This window comes from Biomphalaria glabrata, chromosome 9, assembly GCF_947242115.1.
Source record: "Biomphalaria glabrata chromosome 9, xgBioGlab47.1, whole genome shotgun sequence".
Lineage (NCBI taxonomy): Eukaryota > Metazoa > Mollusca > Gastropoda > Planorbidae > Biomphalaria > Biomphalaria glabrata.
The window spans coordinates 1,174,677-1,200,304 of NC_074719.1; the positions used below are offsets into that span (position 1 = coordinate 1,174,677).

At 34.2% G+C, this 25,628-nt stretch overlaps 1 protein-coding gene across 3 annotated transcripts; it reads right to left on the minus strand.

The window, feature by feature from the left end:
• Positions 1–681: 681 nt before the first annotated feature.
• On the minus strand, positions 682–24,171 carry LOC106071116 (uncharacterized). Of its 3 annotated transcripts, none has more exons than XM_056039830.1 (16): positions 23,679–24,170; positions 22,238–22,288; positions 19,481–19,595; positions 18,590–18,786; positions 18,173–18,348; positions 17,333–17,483; positions 17,117–17,184; positions 15,567–15,780; positions 12,710–12,849; positions 9,750–10,182; positions 8,306–8,449; positions 7,356–7,490; positions 6,990–7,074; positions 5,949–6,030; positions 5,548–5,704; positions 682–3,618 (listed from the first exon to the last, which is right to left on the minus strand). In XM_056039830.1, the coding sequence occupies exons 1-16, from the start codon at positions 23,845–23,847 to the stop codon at positions 3,527–3,529; spliced, it is 2,409 nt and encodes an 802-aa protein (XP_055895805.1). In that variant the 5' UTR covers positions 23,848–24,170; the 3' UTR covers positions 682–3,526. The 3 variants fall into 3 exon arrangements, 2 of the variants coding, with proteins under 2 accessions (XP_055895805.1, XP_055895807.1); XM_056039832.1 differs by having other exon boundaries at positions 24,085–24,109; XR_008779597.1 differs by lacking the exon at positions 682–3,618 and having other exon boundaries at positions 5,647–5,704; positions 7,360–7,490; positions 23,679–24,171.
• Between the last annotated feature and the right edge of the window lie 1,457 nt (positions 24,172–25,628).

Below are 25,628 nucleotides of genomic sequence, written 5' to 3' on the forward strand. Positions count from 1 at the left end.
TGACCAACCTGTAGTAAGTGTCATTAATTTGCTCTGATTAATTTGCTCTTAATAAGTAATGAATGAGATTTTTTTTTTTTACCCCATCCCTATTCCCCCAGAAAAAAAATCCTGGTTCAGGGAATATTTAGTAAAGAATGAGAATTTAAAAGAAAATAATATTTTCAGTGTTCCTGGCGTTTCTGAGATTTTTAATTTGGCTGGACAAATTTACTCCATTCTTGAAATGCCATGCACAAAAAAACAAAAGCTATTGTTAATAGTACAAGTGACTCATCTAAATACATGACCATTTAGAAATGGAAAGTATGCATCAGTCAAGTTTACGAAGTTCCGAAATTAAAATGAGGGGGATGTTTTATTTTTCTTTCATCTTTTTTTTTTTTTTCCGATAGATGGCGCGTGGGGTGGGGTGGGGGGGGGGGGGGGGGGGAAAGTAAATATCAGAGAGGTAGAAAGAGATGGATTTTGACAACATATTCTTTGATCTAGTTATTTTGAGTAATTGCTTTTATACAGAGCATCTTTTCTGATTGTGGCACGCTCAGTGTGCTATGGTCCTTAAGGGAACTGGTTGGGAACTGGTTGGGGGGGGAGGGAGTATCTGGGAGAAAGTTTCCTTTCTGCCTCTAGGTGCTCAGCAAACATAACTCTACTAAATAAATAGATGGGCCTATCACATGATCTTTAATATAAAATTTTATTTTCCAAAAAATCAAACAAATGAATCATCAATTTCCAATAATGAAACGTATAGCAGTATAGAGAAATGTATATCAACCATTAGAGAACTAAAACATCAGTCAGTGAAGATGTGAATGTCATTTTTAGATGGCACTGAATCTACCAGTTGCATTTATCTGATTTTAATGTTATCAGATTTGACTGCATCAGATGTGTAAAAATAAGCAGGTCGCAACTGGGTTTGCATAGTCATGTGAAACACTGCACTCATCCTCGTCCCATATGCTAGGACAGATTTGTACAAATGCTCCTTCTTCCCTAGTGCTATTAGAGCTAGCCAGGAAAACCAGTGACTTGGCAGAATTTAAGTCATTGGTTAATATGCATGACTGAATGCATGACGCATAGGACGTAATCATCTTCTTTTTTTAAGTAATGTCTGTATTATATAAGATAAGATAAGAATCTTTGGAACTGAAGACATACAAAATGTATTTCAAATACTTAAAAGACAATCATAAAACATGGATTTTTTAAAATAAATTGTTATGTCCTTAGATTCTCACCAGACAACTATAATCATAAATGCACATTAATTCATAAAAATGCTCCAACGATTAAAAAATGCTGAAATGTAATACTTTTTTTTTTCCAGCATTTATACACACACACGCAAAGATAAAAAACAAACCATGAACCACACAACTTTCTCATCTAGCACACGTCATCCACAAATCTTAATAAAATGCACAATGGTAAATTACAAAAACAAAACCAGCAACAAACTTCAGCCTACAATCAAAAACAAATTAATACAATTAACAATATGTAGTACAACAATGAAGGAGATCTTTAAATCTATATGAATAGTGTATATCTCTCTCTTCAATCTAAAAAAAAAAACAAAAAAAACCCTGCTAAAAATACAAAGCAGAAAAAAAACTCCAAAACAACTAACAAAATGTACAATATAAATTGTCTTAAATGCAATCACTGTAAAAATGGTTGAAATATTTCATCACAGTTTCAATCGATAGCAAATGATATCTTGCAAAATATATGACACAATTCACAATGTACAAAATATAATTACGTTCGACTAATTCACATCACTTAAAAAAGTTCATATATCATTAATGTTATGTTTTACTTACAATACAAAATAACAATGGTAGACTTGAATTACAATGTAGAATATGTAGTTTTTTTTTATCTATTCCGCCAATTCAGATTTTTTTTTTTTTTTTTTTTTTAAATTATTTTTTTTTTAAGTTTTTTTTTTAAATTTCATCTTTCTTAAAAAATGAGACATTGTAATGCCTTAGTGAAGTATGTCCTGCCATTTCCTGACCTCAAAGTGGTGCTTGCAACATAGAATTTATAAAAATGTATACTGTTTGGCTGAAGGCGCGGTGGCTGAGCTGTATAGCGCTTGGCTTCTGAACTGGGGATCCCGGGTTTGAATCTTGATGGAGGATGGGATTTTTAATTTTAGGATCTTTGGACGCCTCTGAGTCCACCCAGCTCAAACGGGTACTAAATGCATGACGCGTAGGACGTAATCATCTTCTTTTTTGAAGTAACGTCTGTATTATATAAGATAAGAAGAAGGTACCTAACTTTAGTTGGGGAAAAGTAAAGGTGGTTGGTCGTATGACACCCTCGTTAACCATAGGCCACAGAAACATGACCCTTACATCATCTGCCCTATAGACCACATGGTCTGAAAGGGGAATTTTTTAATTTTTTTTTTTAATACTGTTTGGCTACTCCCTGTTTTTATGGAGCATCACAAGATATGAGCAATTAATCACATAATAATATACCTTAAATGAGCAGAAAAGTTTTTAGGGTCAAATCCTGGAACTATCTTCCTGGTAACAAGAAAAATAAGTGCCATAGCAATTGTGTTCCAATTGGAACAGCAGTTATTTGTGTCCGAGAAATTTAGTGTAGGCTTCCTAATCCACCATAGGCAGACCCTACTACCACTCCAGCCCAACATAACCAACACCCTGTGTGGCAGTGCTGAACAACTGAAAACAGCACACTATTTTTCCTTGGCAGTCTGCAAAAGAGCTGACAGCTCAGCAGCAAAAAGCTGGCTTGAAGAAGAAGTGTCAGAGAAATTGAAAAGCTAAAAAGCATGACCTACATACTTCTAAAACATTGAAACTTTAATGGAGCATTGAAAGTAAAACATTGAGGTGTTTGCGACAGGCAAGTTACTCGAAGCTGTATACACATAAACAATGGATTACAACCAACCATACAAAAGCTAGGAAGACTGCGGACATATATACATAAGTTGTTTAATAGTTGACAAGAGCCACTTATACCAAAAGCTGTATAAATAAGCCATTGCTGTCCAGATTAATTGAAGACTAGAATCAGTATACAAGTCCTGTCAATTAATTGTAGACTAGAGCAATTAATACTTTTGCTAGGAATCTCATAAACTAATGCCATAAATATATTAACTGTGCTTATTGATTGTTGACTAGAGCTATTAATAGAATAGCTATGTTCATTGATTGTAGACTACAGCCATTTGTACATTAGCTGTGTTGATTAAGACTAGAGATATAACATAACCCTAACCCATATTAGAGCCACTAATATAAAAGGATATAAAATATAAAAAAAATATATAATTTTAATTTAGAATAATTAATACAAGAGATATGTTGATTAATTAAGGGTGGATTAAACATCTTCTCTGTTAGTTGATTAAACACTAGAGCAATAAATAGATAAATTGTGTTGATTAGTTACAGGCTATAATTAATAATATTGATTGTAGGATTTATTTGTAAGCCCCTTTGTTGAAGTCATATCAACACTACAACAGCTGTGTTATGGAGCTATCAGACGTGTTACTGACTGACTGCGGACTAGAATCATTAGTACAAGCTCCCATTGAGTTACTTCTGCCTATTGATATAGAAAAAAAATAATAGAATGTCACACAAAACATCAGTAAAATCAAACTAATCTCAAATGGTTTATTATTGATGCCTTAATTAAATTTATTTTCAACTTACGGTAAAATATCTTTCGGCAAAGTTTCTTTCTCTTTTTTCATTTTAATGTTTATTTTTTTATAAAGCATGTTGGTGTGACCCGGTTACAATACGGCATTGTGTGGCCAACCGTGACACACGGTCAAGAGATTGTACCTGGCCAGTTAGTGGACTGGAGAGCGAGTCACGGGTATGTTGTCAACAATGAGAAAGAAAACATCTAGTTGATTTGTTTATAAATGTTAGACTTACGTACATACATTACTATTTAAATTTCTTTGCAATTAAAGACTTAAAGGAACTTGTATCACCATACATGTTTACATTCAATAAATGTTGGAACAATTTTAAAACGCATTTTATCTTATAATAAAATGTTTGTTTGTAAAATGTTTTACATATTTCGGATGTTCCTTCAGAGTTGAAGATAGTTTACTTCCTAGTCCAAACCTCCCGCAGGACGACAGGGGATGGGAGCGGGCAGGGTTTGAACCCTCGACAAATCTGAACGACAGTCCAGCGCGCAAACTGCACGACCAGGCAGCCAATATAGTTTATCTATTGAATTAATATAGTCTTTTAGTGAAGATAAATCTTAGAAACAGTTGAATTTCAACAAAATGAGCTCAACTATGAAATGTATGAAATTACAAAGTTATTAATTGTAGCATTAAAAAATCTATCACTAGCTCATTTTGTTTGTCTCCAATGTACCACCAATAAGCAAAAAGGATGTATACCTTCATTTCATTCCTAAATGCGTGTATATTTATATGAGTTCATTTCAAATAAATTTGTTTGGATGATTAGACAATTAAAAAAAAATACATTTTAAAATTAGTTTATGAAGGTTCCAGTTACTTCAATGGTTTTAAAATTCCAGGCCAACCTAAATAAATAGTACAATATATGTTGACCAATGTGCTTCATCAACTCTCACTACCATAGACCAATATGCTTCATCAGATCTCACTACCATAGACCAATGTGCTTCATCAAATCTCACTACCATAGACCAATGTGCTTCATCAAATCTCACTACCATAGACCAATGTGCTTCATCAGATCTCACTACCATAGACCAATGTGCTTCATCAAATCTCACTACCATAGACCAATGTGCTTCATCAGATCTCACTACCATAGACCAATGTGCTTCATCAAATCTCACTACCATAGACCAATGTGCTTCATCAACTCTCACTACCATAGACCAATGTGCTTCATCAAATCTCACTACCATAGACCAATGTGCTTCATCAGATCTCACTACCATAGACCAATGTGCTTCATCAAATCTCACTACCATAGACCAATGTGCTTCATCAAATCTCACTTCCATAGACCAATGTGCTCCATCAACTTTTACTTCCTTAGACCAATGTGCTTCATCAAATCTCACTACCATAGACCAATGTGCTCCACACTGCCTGGTCGTGCGGTTTGTGCGCTGGACTGTCGTTTGGATTTATCGATGGTCCCGGGTTCAAACCCTGCCCGCTCCCATCCCCCGTCGTCCTGCGGGAGGTTTGGACTAGGAAGTAAACTATCTTCAACTCTGAAGGAACATCCGAAATATGTAAAACATTTTACAAAACATTTTACAAAACACTGCCTAAAAGCCAAAACCACTTACCTTCAAACATTTTTTTATATAAAAAAATTCCATGCCTATATAAGGAATAAATCCTGTGCTCCCTCAGGTAGATTAGCAGAGTAAGCTACTTATCTAGAGGTACCCCTTTGCCCCAGGAGTCCAATAAAATAAAACAACACTTTATTTTGAGAAACCCTGCAATAATTCCATCGAATGGAAAAAAAAATGTGTCTATGAACACACCTAGAGATTTATCTAGTCGACTAAATCTGGCATATGAACTTCCTGACAACCAGTCGAGAAATATTCCATGTGTAGAGGTCTGATCTTCACAATTCTTGCTCTGAACACTTTGCAATTGGCTGACATCTTTAGTAGCAATACTAAAGTTGGGAGTAGTCTGCAGTAAGAATAAAAGAATATTTACTGGCACTGTTCTGAAGTCCCAAGTCCCTAAGCTGGTATTCAAATCCAGCCATTAATTACAACAAATTAATTAGTTCATAAATATAATGCTAGCTTAAGGTATGAGGGCATTAAATCAAAATGCAAAATAAAATTATTATATTACACTACAGAAAAATTAAAACTAGACAAGATATGACGATATTAATTAAAATGAACTACTTTGCTATCCAGCTGACCTGAGCTATGTCCAAGCTTTCATTGGTTGATCCAACCAGTTTCAAAATCTGATTTCTTCTCTTTACGCAAGTATAGACAACTCTAAAATGATAAGAAGTATAATTTTTGTACAAATAGTAACTGTCACCTCGTATTTGGCACATACCGTCTCATATTTTAGACAGAAATAGATGGAAAACTTGAGAACTACTTTTATTATTTGTGAACTGTGATTCATACAAAAAATCAGGGAACTCATAGAGTTTTAGAGTAAGATGAAGAGTTAAGAGTTGAAGACAATTGCTCTAAAAAGAACAGTGAAGTCAAAAGTCCAGTAATTGATACATTCCCTGTATGAATTGTTAGTTGCTTGTAGTATTTCATAGCAAACAAGTTATATGTGGATCTATAACTAGTTTTGTATTACTTCACACTGGATTTACTGTGCCTATTGTTATGTTTATGGTTCAAATCTCGGTGAAGACTGGGATTTTGAATTTCGGGATTTTTAGGGCGACCCTGAGTCCACCCAACTTTAACGGGTACCTGACTTTAGTTCCGGAAAGTAGAAGGTGCTTGGTCATTTTGATGGCCACATGACACCCTGCTTGTTAACCATTGGCCAAAAAACAGATGACCATAACACCATAGATCGCATGGTCTGAAAGGGGAACTTTACTTTTTTATATTATCATGTGGTGCAGTTTAATGTTATATAAATAAAGTAAAGCTGAATTGAGCATGTACTTCAAGGAAGTGTCAGGAATGCTGGGAGCATGTACTTCAAGGAAGTGTCAGGAATGCTGGGAGCATGTACTTCAAGGAAGTGTCAGGAATGCTAGGAGCATGTACTTCAAGGAAGTGTGAGGAATGCTGGGAGCATGTTCTTCAAGGAAGTATGAGGAATGCTGGGAGCGTGGTATGTCTCCTCAACAGGACTGACTTCCTTTCCTTTTTTTTTTTTTTATGATCATATACTACAGTGAGAAACTAATATGGTAATATTTTAAAATAATCATTAGTATCAGTTATTGTACACCATAACCTATTCACCATATTACCTTAAAATAATCACTACAGCAAACAGGACTAATACTCCCACAAAGCCATAGATAACAGTATTTGTACTGCTGTGACTGTCTGAACCTTTTTGATTTAAAAAAAATAAATAAATGTATGAATAAATAAATGTCATTTCTGGTACAACAAAATTGAATATTAAAACAGATTTTTATAATTGAAACCTACATAAGTGATTTATCTTGACTAACTAAGATACAGCAATCCAAAGTGGCAGATATTTCAATTGAATTTCATTATTTTATATAACCTTGAAAAAAACAACTAAGTACCTTCTGTTTCATATAATTGATTTAAACAAAATATACTTATTAAGTAAAACAAAAAAAAATATTTTTAAAATTTACTTGCAAGTTGAGCAATGTTGATCAATTGAGGTGGTCCATGGTCTATCTCTAAGCTATCCCTAGCTTGTATACACACTGACTTGACATCTCCTGGTAAACTCCATTCCGTGTCCTTTAAACAATGGGGAAAAGCTCCTAAGATAAACAGGTCAAAAAGAAATGTCTCTGAGAGAAAAATGACAAACTTGTTCTATTTAATAATGTCTAAGAAAACTTTCTAAAATAAAAAGTAGAATTGGATTAGGGGAAAAAAAAAAAAAAAGAGCTAATTAAGAAATAATGATTGGATTTGAACATTTAAATGTTATTTAAAAAACAACAACATCTTACTGTCACAGTCTTAGTTGACATTGCATGATCTAAAGTTCACGTCATGTTAAGAGTTTAAAAGACACGTGGAATTCCTGATGTAGAAAACAGGAAGTAGAATGAAAAGTTGACTTTGAGTTCAGTCAAGTCAAGTCAGTAAGGTCTTGCTCCCGGTACAGGAAGGTTGGACGTTTCTTCCTGGACACTGGTGTATATATATGCATATAGCATGAAAGTCGATGGACTAGTGATTGTTGTTTAATTATATTTGAGAGTTGATTTCATTATGTGCTTATTGAATATTAAGGTATTATTCGTATTTCAATGGATATCTATAGTCGAAGCTCCAGTGTCACTAGTAGTAATTGTTCTTATTGTTACCCGCTGTGATGCAGACGTGATTGATACTTTTGATACCGCTGTTATGCGGATAGGATTATTATTTCTTGACTTGTAGCACTAACAAGGAGTGCAGTATATTATTATTATGTTGTAAATAAATTTCATGTTGTCTGCTGAACGGACTTGAGTCAGTCGTATAGTGTTTGTCTCGTCACGTGTCTAGAGTACTTCAGGAAGTAAGAACCCAGTATTACACCATTCAATCAGTCTCTAATATTCAACCGTTCATTTACACTTACTTAAAGTGCTATTACAAGTTGTCCCATCAAGAGAAGGATAAACATTAAATGATTGAATAAAAAACTGTTCAGGTTTAGAGCAATTCTGTATTTGGTGAACATGTAGACAGCCATTCAGTACACAGGCCTTTATATTAGCATTGACTGTAGACACAGTTAGAAAATAGAATCAATAGCTCATCAACAAGTTGTAGAGATCAGTATTTGTAAACAATTATACTGTTAAAAAACAACAACATTCATTACATGTTTTACTTTTGTTGGTTTCATCCAATTCACTTTGATATATCAAGATAATAAATATATTCAGCCCTAATATGTATTCTTATCAATACTAATTCTAATAAACTTTAAAAAAAAACAAATTTTAATACATAAAAAAAACCCAGCTTTGTATAAAAAATTAAATTTGTATTTAAAATCTCAGCTGTGTATGTGTTACTATGAAAGTTTATAGTCATATATTTGCTACATATTAGGTTTCAAGCAAAAAGGATTCTGAAACAAAGTTACTTAACTCTTCATATCAACAAATATTTCTTTATCTTAAGTATCAAATTCTTTTTTTTTTATGAACTATCTAATTATCAGTCCTAAATGTTCTCAACCCAAGTCATAAACTTCCTAAGCCTGATCTAATAATCCCATCAGTATCAGATATGAATTTTTCTCTGTTCCTACAAGAACTGATCCATAAAAAGAATTACTGCTGTCGGGGGAAACAACAAAATACATTAGACATATATTTAGCAAACCAAAATAAAACAAAGAATATTTGAGCTAGGACGCCTTCACCAGCTACAAAAAAAAATAAAAACAAAGTAGGCTTTCAGTTAATTTACAGGCACCGTCCACCCTCTCACAGGACCAAATACCAACAAATTTTTCTTTAAAATGACGTGGGGACAAACTTTTCGTCTTTTTCCCATTTATCTTAGTCAGACCACACTTCCTCCCCCTGATTTTCCATGCTTTTACACCAGAAGAGTTACATTCTTTGCTGCCTCGACAGCCAACAGGGGCAGATAACTAAAAGCTTATCTGATGTTAATTTTTAAAAATGTTTTGTTTGTTTGCCGCTGCTGAAGGCTTGGAGGTCCCAATGTGTTATTTTTTTGTTTACTTTGGTCAAGCAGGGTTTCTTATATGTAAGAACATTTTCAATAAGATAATAAGCAATAAATCTTCCCGGCCATCAACTTCAGTTCCAGCCATGGTTTCCCTCTATGCCATCTAATACCATCTATGCCATGGCTGCCTGGTCGTGCGGTTTGCGTGCTGGACTGTCGTTCGTATTTATCGACGGTCGAGGGTTCAAACCCTGCCCGCTCCCATCCCCCTTCATCCTGCGGGAGGTTTGGACTAGGAAGTAAACTATCTTCAACTCTGAAGGAACATCCGAAACATGTAAAACAAAACAAACAATACCAACATGTAAACTTACATAATTCATTATGCTGTCTGTTATAGAAACATGAAATTTGTTTCAGTCTTTGAAAAGTTCCATTGATCTTGAATGAAATAAAAAATGTGGCATTCAGAGTAACATCCCCTGAAGAAGGCTGGCCATAAAGAACAAAACAGTTGGATGTTCTGACCACTTTAAGTTCTGGCTTCAAATCTTTAGGACTCAAGTCACTATTACTTAGCAGATTGACAGAAGTGTTTTCTGTCTGAGTCAAATTGGACATGCTAATTGAACATTCCTCTTGGATGGAAGAACTTTCAGCATTAAGTTGACAATACTTCACTTCCCTTTGTAACTTTCTGGTTTCCATCTTAGTGAATGAGAGCACAAATTCTAATGGAACTCTTTTCTTGGAAGTCACAAATGCTCTTGAAACATTAACCACTTGCCTGTCAGTCCACACACAAGTCTGACAGAAAGACATGTAAACAATTTAAATAAGAAATATAGAAGCAAATAAGAGAATACATTCCTAACAAACAAAGAGTCATTTACTAAAAAATATATTTAAAATATAGGTTTAAACTATAAAGAGAGTCTGGTGTGAATGTACACTTTGGTTTCTTATAGTTATAATGTTTTTTGTTTGGTGTAATGCACAAATTGTAAGACAAATTTCCTTACGGATAATAAAGATTATTATTATTATGTTAGAAATGAACGAGTAGTCATTCTCTGGCACTGCCAGGGTCGAGTTTCGCTAAAGAGAAACAAAATTCATCGTAGTCCCTTTAACAGTTTCCAATGAGGAATTTTCTGGTGATGTGGCAGGTCTGCAGCAGTACTGCCCTCTGACAGGCAACGAAGATGTTCCTAGGAATGTTAAGGGCCTTGAAGGTGTCTGTGAGGTCAGTTGTTATTATCCCCTCGGTTGATATAACAATGGGGTATATTGTTATTTTGGACAATTTCCATAGACGCTTAATCTCCAAGCCTAGGTTCCCATATTTCCTTTGTTTACACGGAAGAACGATTTGATTTATTATTATTATTATTATATCCAAGAAACAGAAATATAATTTTTTAAATATTAAAAATTCGATGTATTTATCACAGACACAAAGACGCAAATGAAATACTAGATCAAATTTCTAACAGAAAAAAAAAGCAAACAAAAAGAATACACTTATGACAAAGTAATGGAAATATATTTAAAAAAAAACACCAAAAAAAAAACTACATAACATTAATAGAAATTTCACATCAAATTATCAAGTAAAACAAAAAGTTTCTCTGTCAGACCATGTGATCTATAGATGTAATGGTCATCTCTTTCTTTGGCACACAGTTAACGAGGGTGCCATGTGGCCAGCACAACTACGGCCTTTACTATTGTCAGGTACCCATTAGAGCTGGGTGGACTCAGAGGTGCCCTTAAAGATCCCAAAATTTAAAATTCCAGTCTTCCCCAGTTTGGAAGACAAGTGGTTTACTACTCAGTCAAATTATCAAGTAATTGTAATCGTCTGTGTTTTTTTAAATGCATGTTTTTGTGTGTTTATATCTAACAGATCAACTGGCTCATGAGGAAGGTGATACAAAATGTCTGCTAGTTTTGTTCTGATGCCAGAATAATCCACTTGCAATTTTCTATGTTGCTTCTGCAAATGTTTCGCAAGCATTTGACAAAATAAAAAACTATGAATTTCAATAAACCTTTTTTTTTAGATTTGTCAATGATTCTCATTAATAATCATGAGGCAACTTTTGAATAGTGTTCTATTAGATCTGTTTCTTGATGTATCAAGAGGTGACTGATCATTTCATCTTTGGTCACTTCAACCCCAATCATCTCATTTTTTAGGTCATTTCATCCCCAATTAAATCTTTTTTCTTAGTCATTGTGTAATTATGCTTTTAAGATTTTGCTTTTAAACTTCCTATCATCTAATATATAAATATGTTTATTTATAATGCTTTTTGATATTTTTGACGCTATTTGTAGTGTTGATAGTGTTCCCACTATTCGCTTCATACTTGCTGAGAAAAAAAAATATATGTAAATAAATAGATACATTGTAATGCACAAATATTTGATGTAGGTATGTCTATATTATCCTGTGCATATTGCATGATGTGATGATCAAAGGCCATGGTGTGGTGGAAGTAGTGGAGATCTTTTGAGAGATAGAAAAATGATTAGAATAATTATGAGCATGCCATTCATGACTTATCATCAAGGGCCAAGGTGCGGTTTGGAAGGAGTGGAAATCTGTCACTAATAGTTATCTCACTTAATCGTTATTTTTGTCAATCTTTCTTTCTTGAATATGGGCGCGTCATTTTAAACCTTGATATAAAGTTTTAATTATTCTAATAAAAGCTGACTTTAACCCTCCTCTAGAGCCAATATTACCGATTCATATCGCCTATATCTACGTTGTTTTAATCCCAAACAATACGAATCGTCTTCTGTACCTACTATTAATAGCTTGTTTTTTTATCTAATTGATTTCAAAAACAACTTTTACATTTACATCTATAGATGTATATTTTTAAAATTCTTTTTTTGTTTAATGTGTCACGAAATATTGTTTATTTCCTACTTTTTACAAGTATTATTTATTTGACCAGGGGATGAAATGACCAGGGATGAATAGACAAGGGGATGAAATGACCAGGGAATGAAATGAATATGGGATGAAATGACTAGGGAATGAAATGAATATGGGATGAAATGACTAGGGGATGAAATGAGAAGGGATGAAATGACTAGGGGATGAAATGACTAGGGGATGAAATGACCAGGGAATGAAATAACCAGGGGATGAAATGATCAAAGATAAAATGACCAGTGATGAAGTGACTGGGGATGAAATGACCAAAGATAAAATGACCTGAGATGGAGTGACCGGGAACCATTCAAGAAAGGGAACTTTGCAATGAGTCTAACATACCAAGAGCTTCTCCTCAAGTCTTATTACAAACATACTTACTGCACACAAATCTTGAGTCAAGGTCATTTCAGAACTTATGGCATGCACTGCTATCTGCTCCACTAGATTCCAGGCACTGGTCTTGATAGACATGTGAGATTTGTTGATCACTTCTACAACTGGGTTCAGCTCAACATCCACTAGCAGTGCAAGAGAGAGTAGATTAAGCTTGTGAAAAATCGGTAACAAATAAAGTCCAAGTCAACCGACAGTTTAAATGAGTAAAAAGAGAAAAAAAAAAAAAAAGAGGGGGGAATAAGAAGGGGGCTAAGGGAAGTGAGATGAAACAGTTGAGACTTGGGGGGGGGGGGGGGGGGGGGGAGGATCCAAAATATTTAATTTCTAATTTTATACAAATTAGTGAGATTGAAGTCTTTCCGTCTATTTGAACAGAGGTTTCATCTAGGGGAATAGAATGAGTATCTAAATCTATTAGATGCCTCTTTAACAAGAGACTAAGGTGTGCATGAAATGTTTTGTTCCAGTTTAAAGTTCTTTTAAAAAGGGTATACAAATACTTGCTCTAAAGACACCCTAATACCCCGGTAGATTTAGAAAGCCTTCAGGATAGAATACTCAAAAGTAAATTACAATTATACATGAAACACTGAACCATAATCGTCAAATACAAAAAAAAAAACTAATACAATACTCAGACACAAAGATAAAGGCACATTCCTCGTTCCATATGCTAGGACAAAGTCGTACAAATGCTCCTTCTTACCTAGTGCTATTAGAGCCAGCCAGGAAAACCAGTGACTTGGCAGAATTTAACTCATTGGTAAACATGCATGACTAAATGCATGACGCGTAGGACGTAATCATCTTCTTTTTTGAAGTAACGTCTGTATTATATAAGATAAGATAGATGTTTATGCTAAAGGCGCCCTGATGCACAGTAATGAAAAAGTGTTCATTAAATGTTCGTGGTCTATTTCTTGACAGAAGGTGAAGGGCGGATAAAGTGACGAGGGAATATTGTTTATTTTTTAAGGGGGATCAATTGAACTGAAATATATGCTTGGGATTTTTCCTGAGGAAATATTACCGAAAAATGATGTCACTTTAAAGATCAGTGTGACGCACATAAATGATATGCTTCTGACACCAATTTGCATTTGCCTGATTCTGAATGCCAAAGGAAATTAGCTAAAAGCTCAATAGAAGAAGCCCAAAAAGACATTTGACTTCTGCTGGAAATATAGAGAACAGCAAATGGCACTGAAAGGGGACAGCCAGAGAGTTTCTGACAAAAGTTGTAGCACTAGCATCTAGCAGAAAAAATTTTCAATAAAACAAAATATCAACATTTAAAGAAAAAAAGCTTCTACTGTAGCAATGTAAAAAAAAAAAAAAAGAAAAAAAAAACAACAACAAAAAAAACCTCATGAAAACTGGCGACATCCCTTCATCTTTTCTTGATAATCTAAATAAACAAGAAAGACAGTGGAATAGTTTAGGGCCTTAATGCACAACAGAAATCCTGCTATTAGATTTTTTAGAGTGAAGTTTGAATTAGGTTATGTACAAGTAGATATAGAACAATTTGTATTTGTCTCTTAGTGATGCTTCACATCAGACACGCTTGCTTTGGTGCAGTATTTTTGTGAGTACCAAGGTAAAAATGTTTGCAAAATGTTTTACATGTTTCGGATGTTCCTTCAGAGTTGAAGATAATTACTTCCTAGTCCAAACCTCCCGCAGGACGACGGGGGATGGGAGCGGGCAGGGTTTGAACCCGGGACCATCGATAAATTTGAACGACAGTCCAGCGTGCAAACCGCACGACCAGGCAGCCAAAAGCTTGTGGTGCTACTTACATTGAAGTTTATAGCATTACTTACATTAAAGATTGTGGTTTCACTTACATTAATGTTTGTGATGCTACTTACATTAAAGAGGGAAGTTTGAATTAGGTTATGTGCAAGTAGATATAGAACAATTTGTATTTGTCTCTTAGTGATGCTTCACATCAGACACGCTTGCTTTGGTGTAGTATTTTTGTGAGTACCAAGGTAAATGGACTAAAGCTTGTGGTGCTACTTACATTAAAGTTTATAGCATTACTTACATTAAAGGTTATAGCATTACTTACATTAAAGTTTATAGCATTACTTACATTAAAGTTTATAGCATTACTTACATTAAAGGTTATAGCATTACTTACATTAAAGTTTATAGCATTACTTACATTAAAGTTTATAGCATTACTTACATTAAAGGTTATAGCATTACTTACATTAAAGTTTATAGCATTACTTACATTAAAGTTTATAGCATTACTTACATTAAAGGTTATAGCATTACTTACATTAAAGGTTATAGCATTACTTACATTAAAGTTTATAGCATTACTTACATTAAAGGTTATAGCATTACTTACATTAAAGGTTATAGCATTACTTACATTAAAGTTTATAGCAATACTTATATTAAAGTTTATAGCATTACTTACATTAAAGTTTATAGCATTACTTACATTAAAGTTTATAGCATTACTTACATTAAAGTTTACAGCATTACTTACATTAATGTTTATAGCATTACTTACATTAAAGATTGTGGTTTCACTTACATTAATGTTTGTGATGCTACTTACATTAAAGAGGGAAATTTGAATTAGGTAATGTACAAGTACATATGAGGCATAGTGGCTGAGTGGCCAATTGCTTTGCTTCTGAACCAGGGATCCTGGGTTTGAATCCTGGTGAAGGCTGAGATTTTTACATTCTGGATCTTTAGGGCGCCTCTGAGTCCCCCAGCTCTAATTGATTAAAGTTTGTGGTGCTACTTACACACAACTATCTTGGTTAGTGTGCTTATCTATTTAAGAAATAATTGTGCTGATCTAACTTACTCTGATTCAATGGGATATTTACTACAGTCGATTTTTCAGATTTTCCAACATCATTTACAGCCCAAACGGAAATGGTAAGTGGCCGTTGGATATTCTCAAGAGTCTCATTGAATAAGTTTGACCTCTGGTTGTAAGTGTAGTTAACTCCATTAGCTGAAGAAATGACTAATTCATAAGTCACTTTATCACTTCCTGCTACTTCTGGACTTAGTACCTGTTGACAAACAAAACATATACTATACTCTTTATTATAGGAGTAGTAAATAGTAATATATATGTCAAATTATTGCTTAAAGAAATGTAAAGCTCATTTGGGCAGTTGTTTGAGACAAACATCTATAAAAAAGCTAACAAGATCCTCGAAATAAAGAATCACCCTTTGTGTCAGGATTTTGTGATTTTACCATCACAAAAGAGATACAAGACACCGATAGCAAAGACAAACAGACACAAACACTCTTTTGTTCCCCTGGCAATCAAATCATTAAATAAGAACAATCTGGTATAAACTTTGTCACATGTAAATTATGAGTGAGTCTGGTGTGAATGTACACTTTGGTTTCTTATAGTTATAATGTTTTTTGTTTGGTGTAATGCACAAATTGTAAGACAAATTTCCATACGGACAATAAAGATTATTATTATTATTATTAACTGTGTTTAAAATATTAAGAAAAGCTAATAGACAATCAGTAATTGAATACTCTTGTTTTTTTTTATAGTTTATTACTCCTATGGAACAGTGCAGCCTTTGTTGTTATTGGAGTGGTTTTTTTTTGTAGTTATTTTTGCTGTTCGTTTAATATTTACAGATAAAAGAAGTTTATTGTCCATCTTTCATTTTGGTCAAATTACATTAAGAGTTAGGCATGCTTATGTCCATTATTATTATGGCTTTTATATAGCGCTACTTTCATGCTTATAGTATGCTCATAACGCTTTTGGTCCAATCTCATTTGTGGACCAGTGGGGGGTATCTAGGAGTTGGTTTTCCGTGCTGCCTTTAGGCGCTCAGTAAGCACAACTCTGCCCGAGTCGGGTGTCGAACCTCGAGCCCCCTTCTAGGTAGCCAAGCCAAGCCAAGTTCAAGCGCACTTGGCCTCTCGACCACGCTTCCCACATGTATATGTGCACTACATCCCACCTTTCAGATAGTTAGCTTTCACTTAAATTTTAGTAAGTTAGAGCAGAGCAACAATTACCTGGATTAATTGGGAACTGTTCAGATAGCCAAATGGAGAATATTATGAACAGTCCATTTTCACCAACAATATTTAAACAACTCATAAGAAGGAATAGTGAGACACTTTAGCATAAAATTCAAATAAAATATACATGGGAACAAAGCATTAATTGTAGTACCCTACCATTATTGAGAGAAATAATTGCGAGTCTTTCACTGCACATAAGCTAGACCACTTAGATAAAATGCCATGGTGAAAACAAAAAAAAAGGCAGTCCAGATATTTGATGTTCCAAAGAACAAACTCCCAAATAAACAACACTCTACTGTAATTCATTAAAAATACTCTATTCTTGTGTTGACATACCTTCCAGACCAGCCACAGCTTACTTCCACTCAAGTCAAAACCTGTCAACTCTGGTGGGGCTAAAGGCCCTGCAGACAGTAAATGGTAACATGGTTTAGTTGTGTTCACATTTTGAAAGGGAAAATGTGTTTCACACATGAGCCAGTAACTAAATGAGGCTATTTATTATATTATTTTTATTGATAAACTATAAAATGCTAATGATTTTCTTCTTACTAGATTTTAGGGTTTGAAATGATAAAGATTTGACACATCCTTTGTCAGTTCCTGCCATCATCATCACAGAAACAGTGTAGAGGGTGAAGGGACTTAGAGTCCCAAACAAATACACATCTAAAGGGTTGTCAAAACTTGGTACAACTTCAAACTAGAAAAAAAACAACATTAAAATAACAACTAGAGAAGAAATGCTAACATAGTCATTCTAGTGCCAAACATTTCATGAGTACAAAATATGTGAATAACATAACCAAAGAGTTGACTCCTTTGAATATGGTCATTATGATATCCTATGAATACATCATGATCACCAATGTCAATTTAGATATTTTCCATTTACACACACCATAGTAAGGGAAAGGGTTCTCAAAGTACACCTTTATTTTTCTTTATTCCAATGTTCTCTACCTTCATAGATTCCAATGTTCTCTGCCCACAAAGACACCAATGTTCAATGCTCTCATAGATTTTCCCTGAAGACTCCAACTTATTGGGAGGGGGTGTTATCATTTTTTTTTTTGGTGGATACAAAATTAAGTCTACAGGACAGGAATTATACAATTTTTCCATCCCAGAAATACGTTCTCCTTTTCCTTCATACTGATGGCTAAACACAAACGAAATTCAAAACATTAGATGCCCCTGAAATGCCAGAGTTTTTCTTCATATCCCATGTCCAGTTAACACGTTAAACAAAGATGCTAATGGTGTGGTGTAAATTTTGTTAATAGTATATTATGCCCACAGTAGGTTGAAGATGACTACATAAAATAGATATTTAGCACAAAACCTTCACTAGGAGAATCATTCTGAGAATGTTATTAAGTTGACATTTACCTGATGCACTTCTGTCACTCCAGCGTTTTTCCTCAGTTCAACACGTAAGCTCAATCTATGCCAGTCAGGCATAAAATCAATCAAGCGTTTCAGCTGATAAGACAAAAGAGAAGAAGCATTGGCTGCGATGGAACTCACGCTGTCAACTTTAAGTTCTTGAACACATCCAGGTACAACTGGTAATAAAAAAAATTGAATAAAAATTGAAACAGACGTTTTGTCCTAGACATAATAATAATAATAATAATAATCTTTATTATCCGTAAGGAAATTTGTCTTACAATTTGTGCATTACACCAAACAAAAAACATTATAACTATAAGAAACCAAAATGTACATTCACACATAATAATGAAGTAATACTGTAATCATATCAACAATAAACATAACATACCTAATACAAGTAGTGGTACTTACCATAAGGAAGAAGACTTGTGCGCCAACTACACTGCAGCATTGAATCCAAAGAGTTGTGTGTCACATTGAAAATCAACAACACTGGGCTGTAAGTTAACAGTTTATTTTTATCTGCTCTGGAATAACATAAGCATGTTCTGCCTTCATCTGGGCAAGTTTTCTTGCATAGATTTCTATAGGGAGCACCCTGTATGTCACTAAAATACAAGATTTATCTAGTAAATAACATGGATTAGTTATTAAGAAGAATCAATGCCTAAGCTAAGGTAATCATACATAAAACAACTTTTTTTTTTTGGTTGCAATATCAGTACATAATATAATGTCATGAGTGACTGCAAATTTGGTCCAAGAGACAATTGAATAGGTTAAAAAAGAAAAAAAAAAGTCTTCTAAATGAGCAGAGAATCAAGTCCATGAGAAATTGTTTCGCAAACAAATACACTAGCTGTAAAAGACAGGTCTTTGCTAATCTTTCGTAAATGTCATTCAATCTATCAGTAAACTGTTTTGTATTTATTTCAAATTCATTCTGATTTATATTCTTTTAAACTTCAATAAACATAACATTGTGTCACTTCAGTGTAGGATAAGAAATAGAAAGAGTACTGTTTTTCTGACAGATAAATACTGATTATTCAAATATTTCAAATCTCAAATAAACATTGCTACACTAAAATAAAGTCACAGCTTTCTTTACTTTACAAGTTCATTGAAAGTATACTATAGACAACATTAACTAGATCTAAAGGATTAATGTATGAACAAAACTTACTAGACAGTCAACAAAAAATGTTATACAAGCATAACTTACAACGTCATTTAGATAATGCTATAAACATAACTTAATAGATTTAATATAAATAACAATGTTATAGAAACACCACTTACTAGAACATATAGATAACTACGTTGTAAGGTGCATTAAGACTTAGTTCAAATTTAAGTTCTATATCCTCCTTTTCATTGACTATCAGGCTTTGTAAGGTAACATTGACAAATTTTTCTGAAATAAAATAATTGAAATAAGTAATTGACTACAGCCGGAAAGGAAATTAGCAGCATGATTACTCTGTAACTTTTAGAAAAATGTCATTGAATTTTATTTTCCAGAAGATCTAGAAACAATGCATATATCCTTTACAGTTATTTTTATTTTAAAACATTATTCCCTTTCCTCAGAAGAAAACGTCTCCATCACCTTGCTGTCTATCTTAAGCCAATCAGAGTTTGGCGAAATATTTTTTTTTTAACATTGTATACTTCTAGAAGCAATCTATTTCTACCTTTTACTATTTCTGCCTTTTACCATTTCTACCTTTTACCATTTCTGCCTTTTACTATTTCTGCCTTTTACCATTTCTGCCTTTTACTATTTCTACCTTTTACCATTTCTACCTTTTACTATTTCTACCTTTTACTATTTCTACCTTTTACTATTTCTGCCTTTTACTATTTCTACCTTTTACTATTTCTGCCTTTTACTATTTCTACCTTTTACTATTTCTACCTTTTACTCATCTTCTGCATTTTACTATTTCTGCCTTTTACTATTTCTACCTTTTACTATTTCTACCTTTTACTATTTCTGCCTTTTACTATTTCTGCCTTTTACTATTTCTGCCTTTTACTATTTCTGCCTTTTACTATTTCTGCCTTTTACTATTTCTACCTTTTACTATTTCTGCCTTTTACTATTTCTGCCTTTTACTATTTCTACCTTTTACTATTTCTGCCTTTTACCATTTCTGCCTTTTACCATTTCTGCCTTTTACTATTTCTACCTTTTACTATTTCTGCCTTTTACCATTTCTACCTTTTACCATTTCTGCCTTTTACCATTTCTGCCTTTTACCATTTCTGCCTTTTACCATTTCTGCCTTTTACTATTTCTACCTTTTACCATTTCTACCTTTTACCATTTCTACCTTTTACTATTTCTACCTTTTACTATTTCTACCTTTTACCATTTCTGCCTTTTACTATTTCTACCTTTTACTATTTCTGCCTTTTACTATTTCTACCTTTTACTATTTCTACCTTTTACTCATCTTCTGCATTTTACTATTTCTGCCTTTTACTATTTCTACCTTTTACTATTTCTGCCTTTTACTATTTCTGCCTTTTACTATTTCTACCTTTTACTATTTCTGCCTTTTACTATTTCTACCTTTTACTATTTCTGCCTTTTACTATTTCTACCTTTTACTATTTCTGCCTTTTACCATTTCTGCCTTTTACTATTTCTGCCTTTTACAATTTCTGCCTTTTACAATTTCTACCTTTTACTATTTCTGCCTTTTACCATTTCTACCTTTTAATATTTCTGCCTTTTACCATTTCTACCTTTTAATATTTCTGCCTTTTACCATTTCTGCCTTTTACCATTTCTGCCTTTTACCATTTCTGCCTTTTACCATTTCTACCTTTTACCATTTCTACCTTTTACTATTTCTGCCTTTTACTATTTCTACCTTTTACCATTTCTACCTTTTAATATTTCTGCCTTTTACTATTTCTGCCTTTTACCATTTCTGCCTTTTACTATTTCTGCCTTTTACTATTTCTGCCTTTTACTATTTCTGCCTTTTACCATTTCTGCCTTTTACTATTTCTACCTTTTACTATTTCTGCCTTTTACTATTTCTACCTTTTACCATTTCTGCCTTTTACCATTTCTACCTTTTACTATTTCTGCCTTTTACTATTTCTACCTTTTATTCTTCTTCTGCATTTAGTGTCGGCTGGGTGTTTCCTCTGGCTTTTCTTTTTTTAAATATATAATCCCCGCATTTTAAGGAAGTTTTCGGTCTTGGCAATTTTCTCCAATACTGACTTAAAAAGAACACCTGGGTCTAAAGACTGTAACCGGAATATCCATGGGACAAGGAGGGGGTTGGCCAATGGTCCATTCTTTGCCATCCACAGAGCTCTCCAAATGAAACTATTTTGCAGTAGAAAGCTTGAGGTGGACTGGGTATGCCCTGTGGAATCGTCACATACTGGATCCAGGCCCGTTCACGCTATCACATTCACCAGATCCAGAAAAAACTTCATGATGGGTTTATATCCAGTAGTAGAGTGTAGTGAGACATAGACCTCCGTCTGGAGTAGTGCAATCCAGACCTCCATCAAAAAGCACCTAGAAGGTCCAGTGAAATGCAAGTGGAAAGGCAGTGGGGTTATTTATTTCTCTTGGTCATTTCCAAGCCCCGATACCCACAGGGGGGAGTATCACCACAAAGTGGAGGTTTGGAGTCCAGAGTTTTCCTTCTCCTAGATTGCTTTGCGTTATTTAGGCTGACATTCCACATCAATATGAAGCTTAACTGGTTTTGAGGCGCCAGTGTTCCACCTTTCATTCCTTCTCCTGTCAGTTTGTAAGAACAGGTTCCGCTGGATTTTTAAGAAAATCGCACGTGAAGGCCAGGAGCTGGATTTGACTGTCAGAGGCATTTAGAGACGCAAGCCTTTAGGGGGTTTGGCGAATATTTTTTTTTGAACATTGTATACTTCTAGAAGCAATCTATTTCTTCTCATATTGAAGACTATGTACTTTTTGTTTTTATTGTTTTCAAGATCTTTGTCAAATCTAAGCAAACTCCAAAACAAAACTAGATTGATGGATTTTAATTTTTGTATAATTACCAGTTGTGTTTAGACCTTTGGATAATTGTTGTACTTCTTGACATTCTGTTACTAAAAAATAAAAATTATAGGTTAGTAAATAACTCAACTAAATACATTTATAACTTACGATGATGTGGCCATTATTAAAGATAGATCTAGTTATTAGTTATATATGTAAAGAATTAAATAGCTTACCAAGTCTTAAAAGGGAAACTCTGAAAGGTTTTTCATATTTGAGTTATCGACATATTTAAATTCTGCGTAAAAAGTTGTAATAGTAAACATTTTACCATTTTTTATTTAAATGCTTTGAAACATTTATATTTAAGAAATTACTCAGTAAATTCTTGACATCTCAAAAAAAACAAAAACGGAGTTCTTTGATATTTTGTTTTTAGCTTAGGCAAGCGTCACTTTCCTCAACTATACTGAAAGGGAAACTAGATTTAACCAATCGTATCGCTTCATTCTTACAGTAGCTATTTGGCTGTTAGGCTTAGTGACGGCCTAGGACAGAACTATGGTATAGTTATATATATATAGAGAGAGATAGATCTAAAAGCATTAGGATAACCAACTTGAGAAAAAAGTAACATTTTCATCTAAGCCCTCCCTGTCCCAAGAAGTAAATAGATTGTAAAGTGTGTCTGACTGATTCTAACAAACTGGTCAGTGTAAGGGTAGTCTAGACTATGTGTAGTCAGCCATGACAAGACGACCAATCGATTGTGTTGCTTGTATGTTGAGTGGTCAGGCAAGAAATATAAACACTGCTGTGGTTAGTCAAGCATGTAAATCTACTTTTAACACACATTTTTTTCTTTGCTTACAAGATCTAGATCTAACTGCATATAGGCGAAGATATATTTCTTTTACGAGTATGTAAACTTTACTGTATGGTTTTCCATTATACAGTAAGTCAATAGATTAAATTAATAGGTTTGTGTGACATCACATAGAAACCTGGTGAAAGTCTGACCATTTTGGATGCGCAAGAAAATTACGTCAGAAAAAAAGCAATTACGAAGTAATTGCAAATTAAAAAAAAAAAAGATCTATACTATATTTATTTTCTGTAAATCAAAACACATATTATATCAAAAATTGTCAAAACCATCGGAGTTTCCCATTACTTTAAGTATCTAGAGTCTAGATCTAGTGAGTAGTATCTCCAGTAGGTAGATTACCACTGTTAATAAAAGAAAGCTCAATCTGTTTTACTTTATAATGATTGTCTTAGATTTAGTGACTATTAATTAAATTAAATAATGTTAGTTAATCAACTTAAACTACTTAAACTTAATGTTATATTTTAATATAAATTAGTAACTTTACTTAAGTTCTGACTATAACTATATTTTAACTATAATACCTCAACAAAGTAGTCTAGATCTATATCAATTTTAGTAAATTGAATTAATAATTTATTTATTTTATTAACGTTTTTAAACTTTCAAACCTTTATTGAAATCCTTCAAGTTTAAGTCATTGCCTCGTGAAAAAAAGAAAAAGTTGAAACACAAATAATATGTCAATAACGATCTAGATCTTTTATATCTAAACTTAAATCTAGATCTAGATAGATCTAAATTATAAACTAGATTTGGCTGCCCTAGAATAATGTTCATTTTTGTCAATCATATGATATTCATATCGTCTAGATAGAATAGATCTAGATGGCTGCCTGGTCGTGCGATTTGCGCGCTGGACTGTCGCAGGCTCGGACGTTCGGACTCGGATTTATCGATGGTCGAGGGTTCAAATCCTGCCCGCTCCAATCCCCCGTCGACCTGCGGGAGGTTTGGACTAGGAAGTAAATTATCTTCAACTCTGAAGGAACATCCGAACTATGTAAAACATGTTACATGTAAGCATAATAAAATGATGCTAAAGGGCCAGATCCTTAGGTAAGTGACCAGGGCTGCGCCATCTTTGTTTATGTTTGCATTCATAAAAATCCAAAGACCTATTTTTTAAGAATTCCCCAAGTCTATTAATAACTTTTTATTCGATTCGATTCTGAGGATTAAGGATGGGTGCAGTATTATCTTCTTATCTTATATAATACAGACGTTACTTCAAAAAAAAGAAGATGATTACGTCCATTTCGATGTCTACTCAAACCCAGTTGCGACCTGCATATTTTCCCACATCCACAAAGCCGTAACAAGGGGTGTTCAACTTGGTGTTGTGAATAGTAGGCCTACTCAGAGTCATCTGAACAACCAGAATTTAAGAGTCGAGCGACATTGCGTCCGTTTCTACAAGGCCTGTAGGAACCCTATATTGTAAAGAGGTAAGGTCTTCAGTTCAGAATGTGGTTATATACTTAAATTCGTATTGCGACGGTTCGGTGCGGAGTAGTCATTTAATTGGGGCCACAAATTTACTAGCCAATTATCTAAGGCACTGATTTGACGCAAGATGAAAATCATGAAAACCCGAAAATCACTGACATTCAAAGAACACATTGCCTACCACTCTCAATGAGTATCTGGCATAGAGTGTTCTAATTTACCTTTACCTTTACCTATCCCTTAGTCTGTTGGACCGTTGGGGCACCAGGCAAGATTTGTCGACCGTCTTTCTCCATTCCTCCCTTTTTTTTTTGCCTTGTTTAGAACCTCTCTCAATGGCAGGCCTGTCCATTCTTTAATGTTGTCCTCCCATCGCTTTTTCTGTCTGCCTCTCCTTTTTCCCTGGCACTGTTCCCCGAAGGAAGGTCTTTGCGAGCCCCGTAGATCTTGTAATGTGGCCAAAGGTTTTAAGCTTTCGTCTTTTCACAATAGTTAGCAGGTCGTCATGGGCTCCGATCGCTAAAGTAAAAGTCGTAATGCCACGGTAATTAGAGCAATCGAACTTGTCGCTTTTTCTTTTGTAGCCTACGGGTAAATATGACGGTGACATCGTGAAGTTCAGGCGGGATAGAAGATTTGTTTCAGCACAAGGTGAAGATGTCTGTTAACATTTCCTTAGGATCAGCACCACCCATTTTAAAAACTTCTGCTCGGAGCCCGTCTGAGCCAGGTGCTAATGTTTTTATAGATTCCCTATTGCTGTTTGAACTTCAACAAGATTTGGATATTCGTTGTTTTTTTTTTTCACCAAGAGACTCCTCGGGGACAACACTTTTGTGGCTGAAAAGTTTTGCTCTGTTCACCGGTTAAGCATATTAGCCTGTTTGGTTAACGAGACGGAGCCGTCGGCAGTTCTTATAGAGGCGCCATAGACTGGTATGTTGGGACGCAAGCAAAATTGAGTGATTAAAAAAAAAGGGACTTTAAATTCTTGGTACAGAGATTTGTTGGTCTATGCCAGCGGTTCTCAACCTTTTATGCTCGGCGACCCCTTTTTACAATCCCCCACTTAGCCGCGACCCCCCCTCCCCCGCACACACACAGCAATTGAA

Excerpts from the sequence above, each read along its gene's own strand:
- LOC106071116 (XM_056039830.1), bottom strand. The coding sequence starts at position 23,847 with ATGAACATTATTCTAGGGCAGCCAAATCTAGTTTATAATTTAGATCTA. Across the intron at positions 18,349-18,589 it reads CACAAGTCTTCTTCCTTATG|TTGTACCTGGATGTGTTCAA; the intron begins GTAAGTACCACT and ends TTTTATTACCAG. Across the intron at positions 5,705-5,948 it reads AAAGCTTGGACATAGCTCAG|ACTACTCCCAACTTTAGTAT; the intron begins GTCAGCTGGATA and ends TTCTTACTGCAG.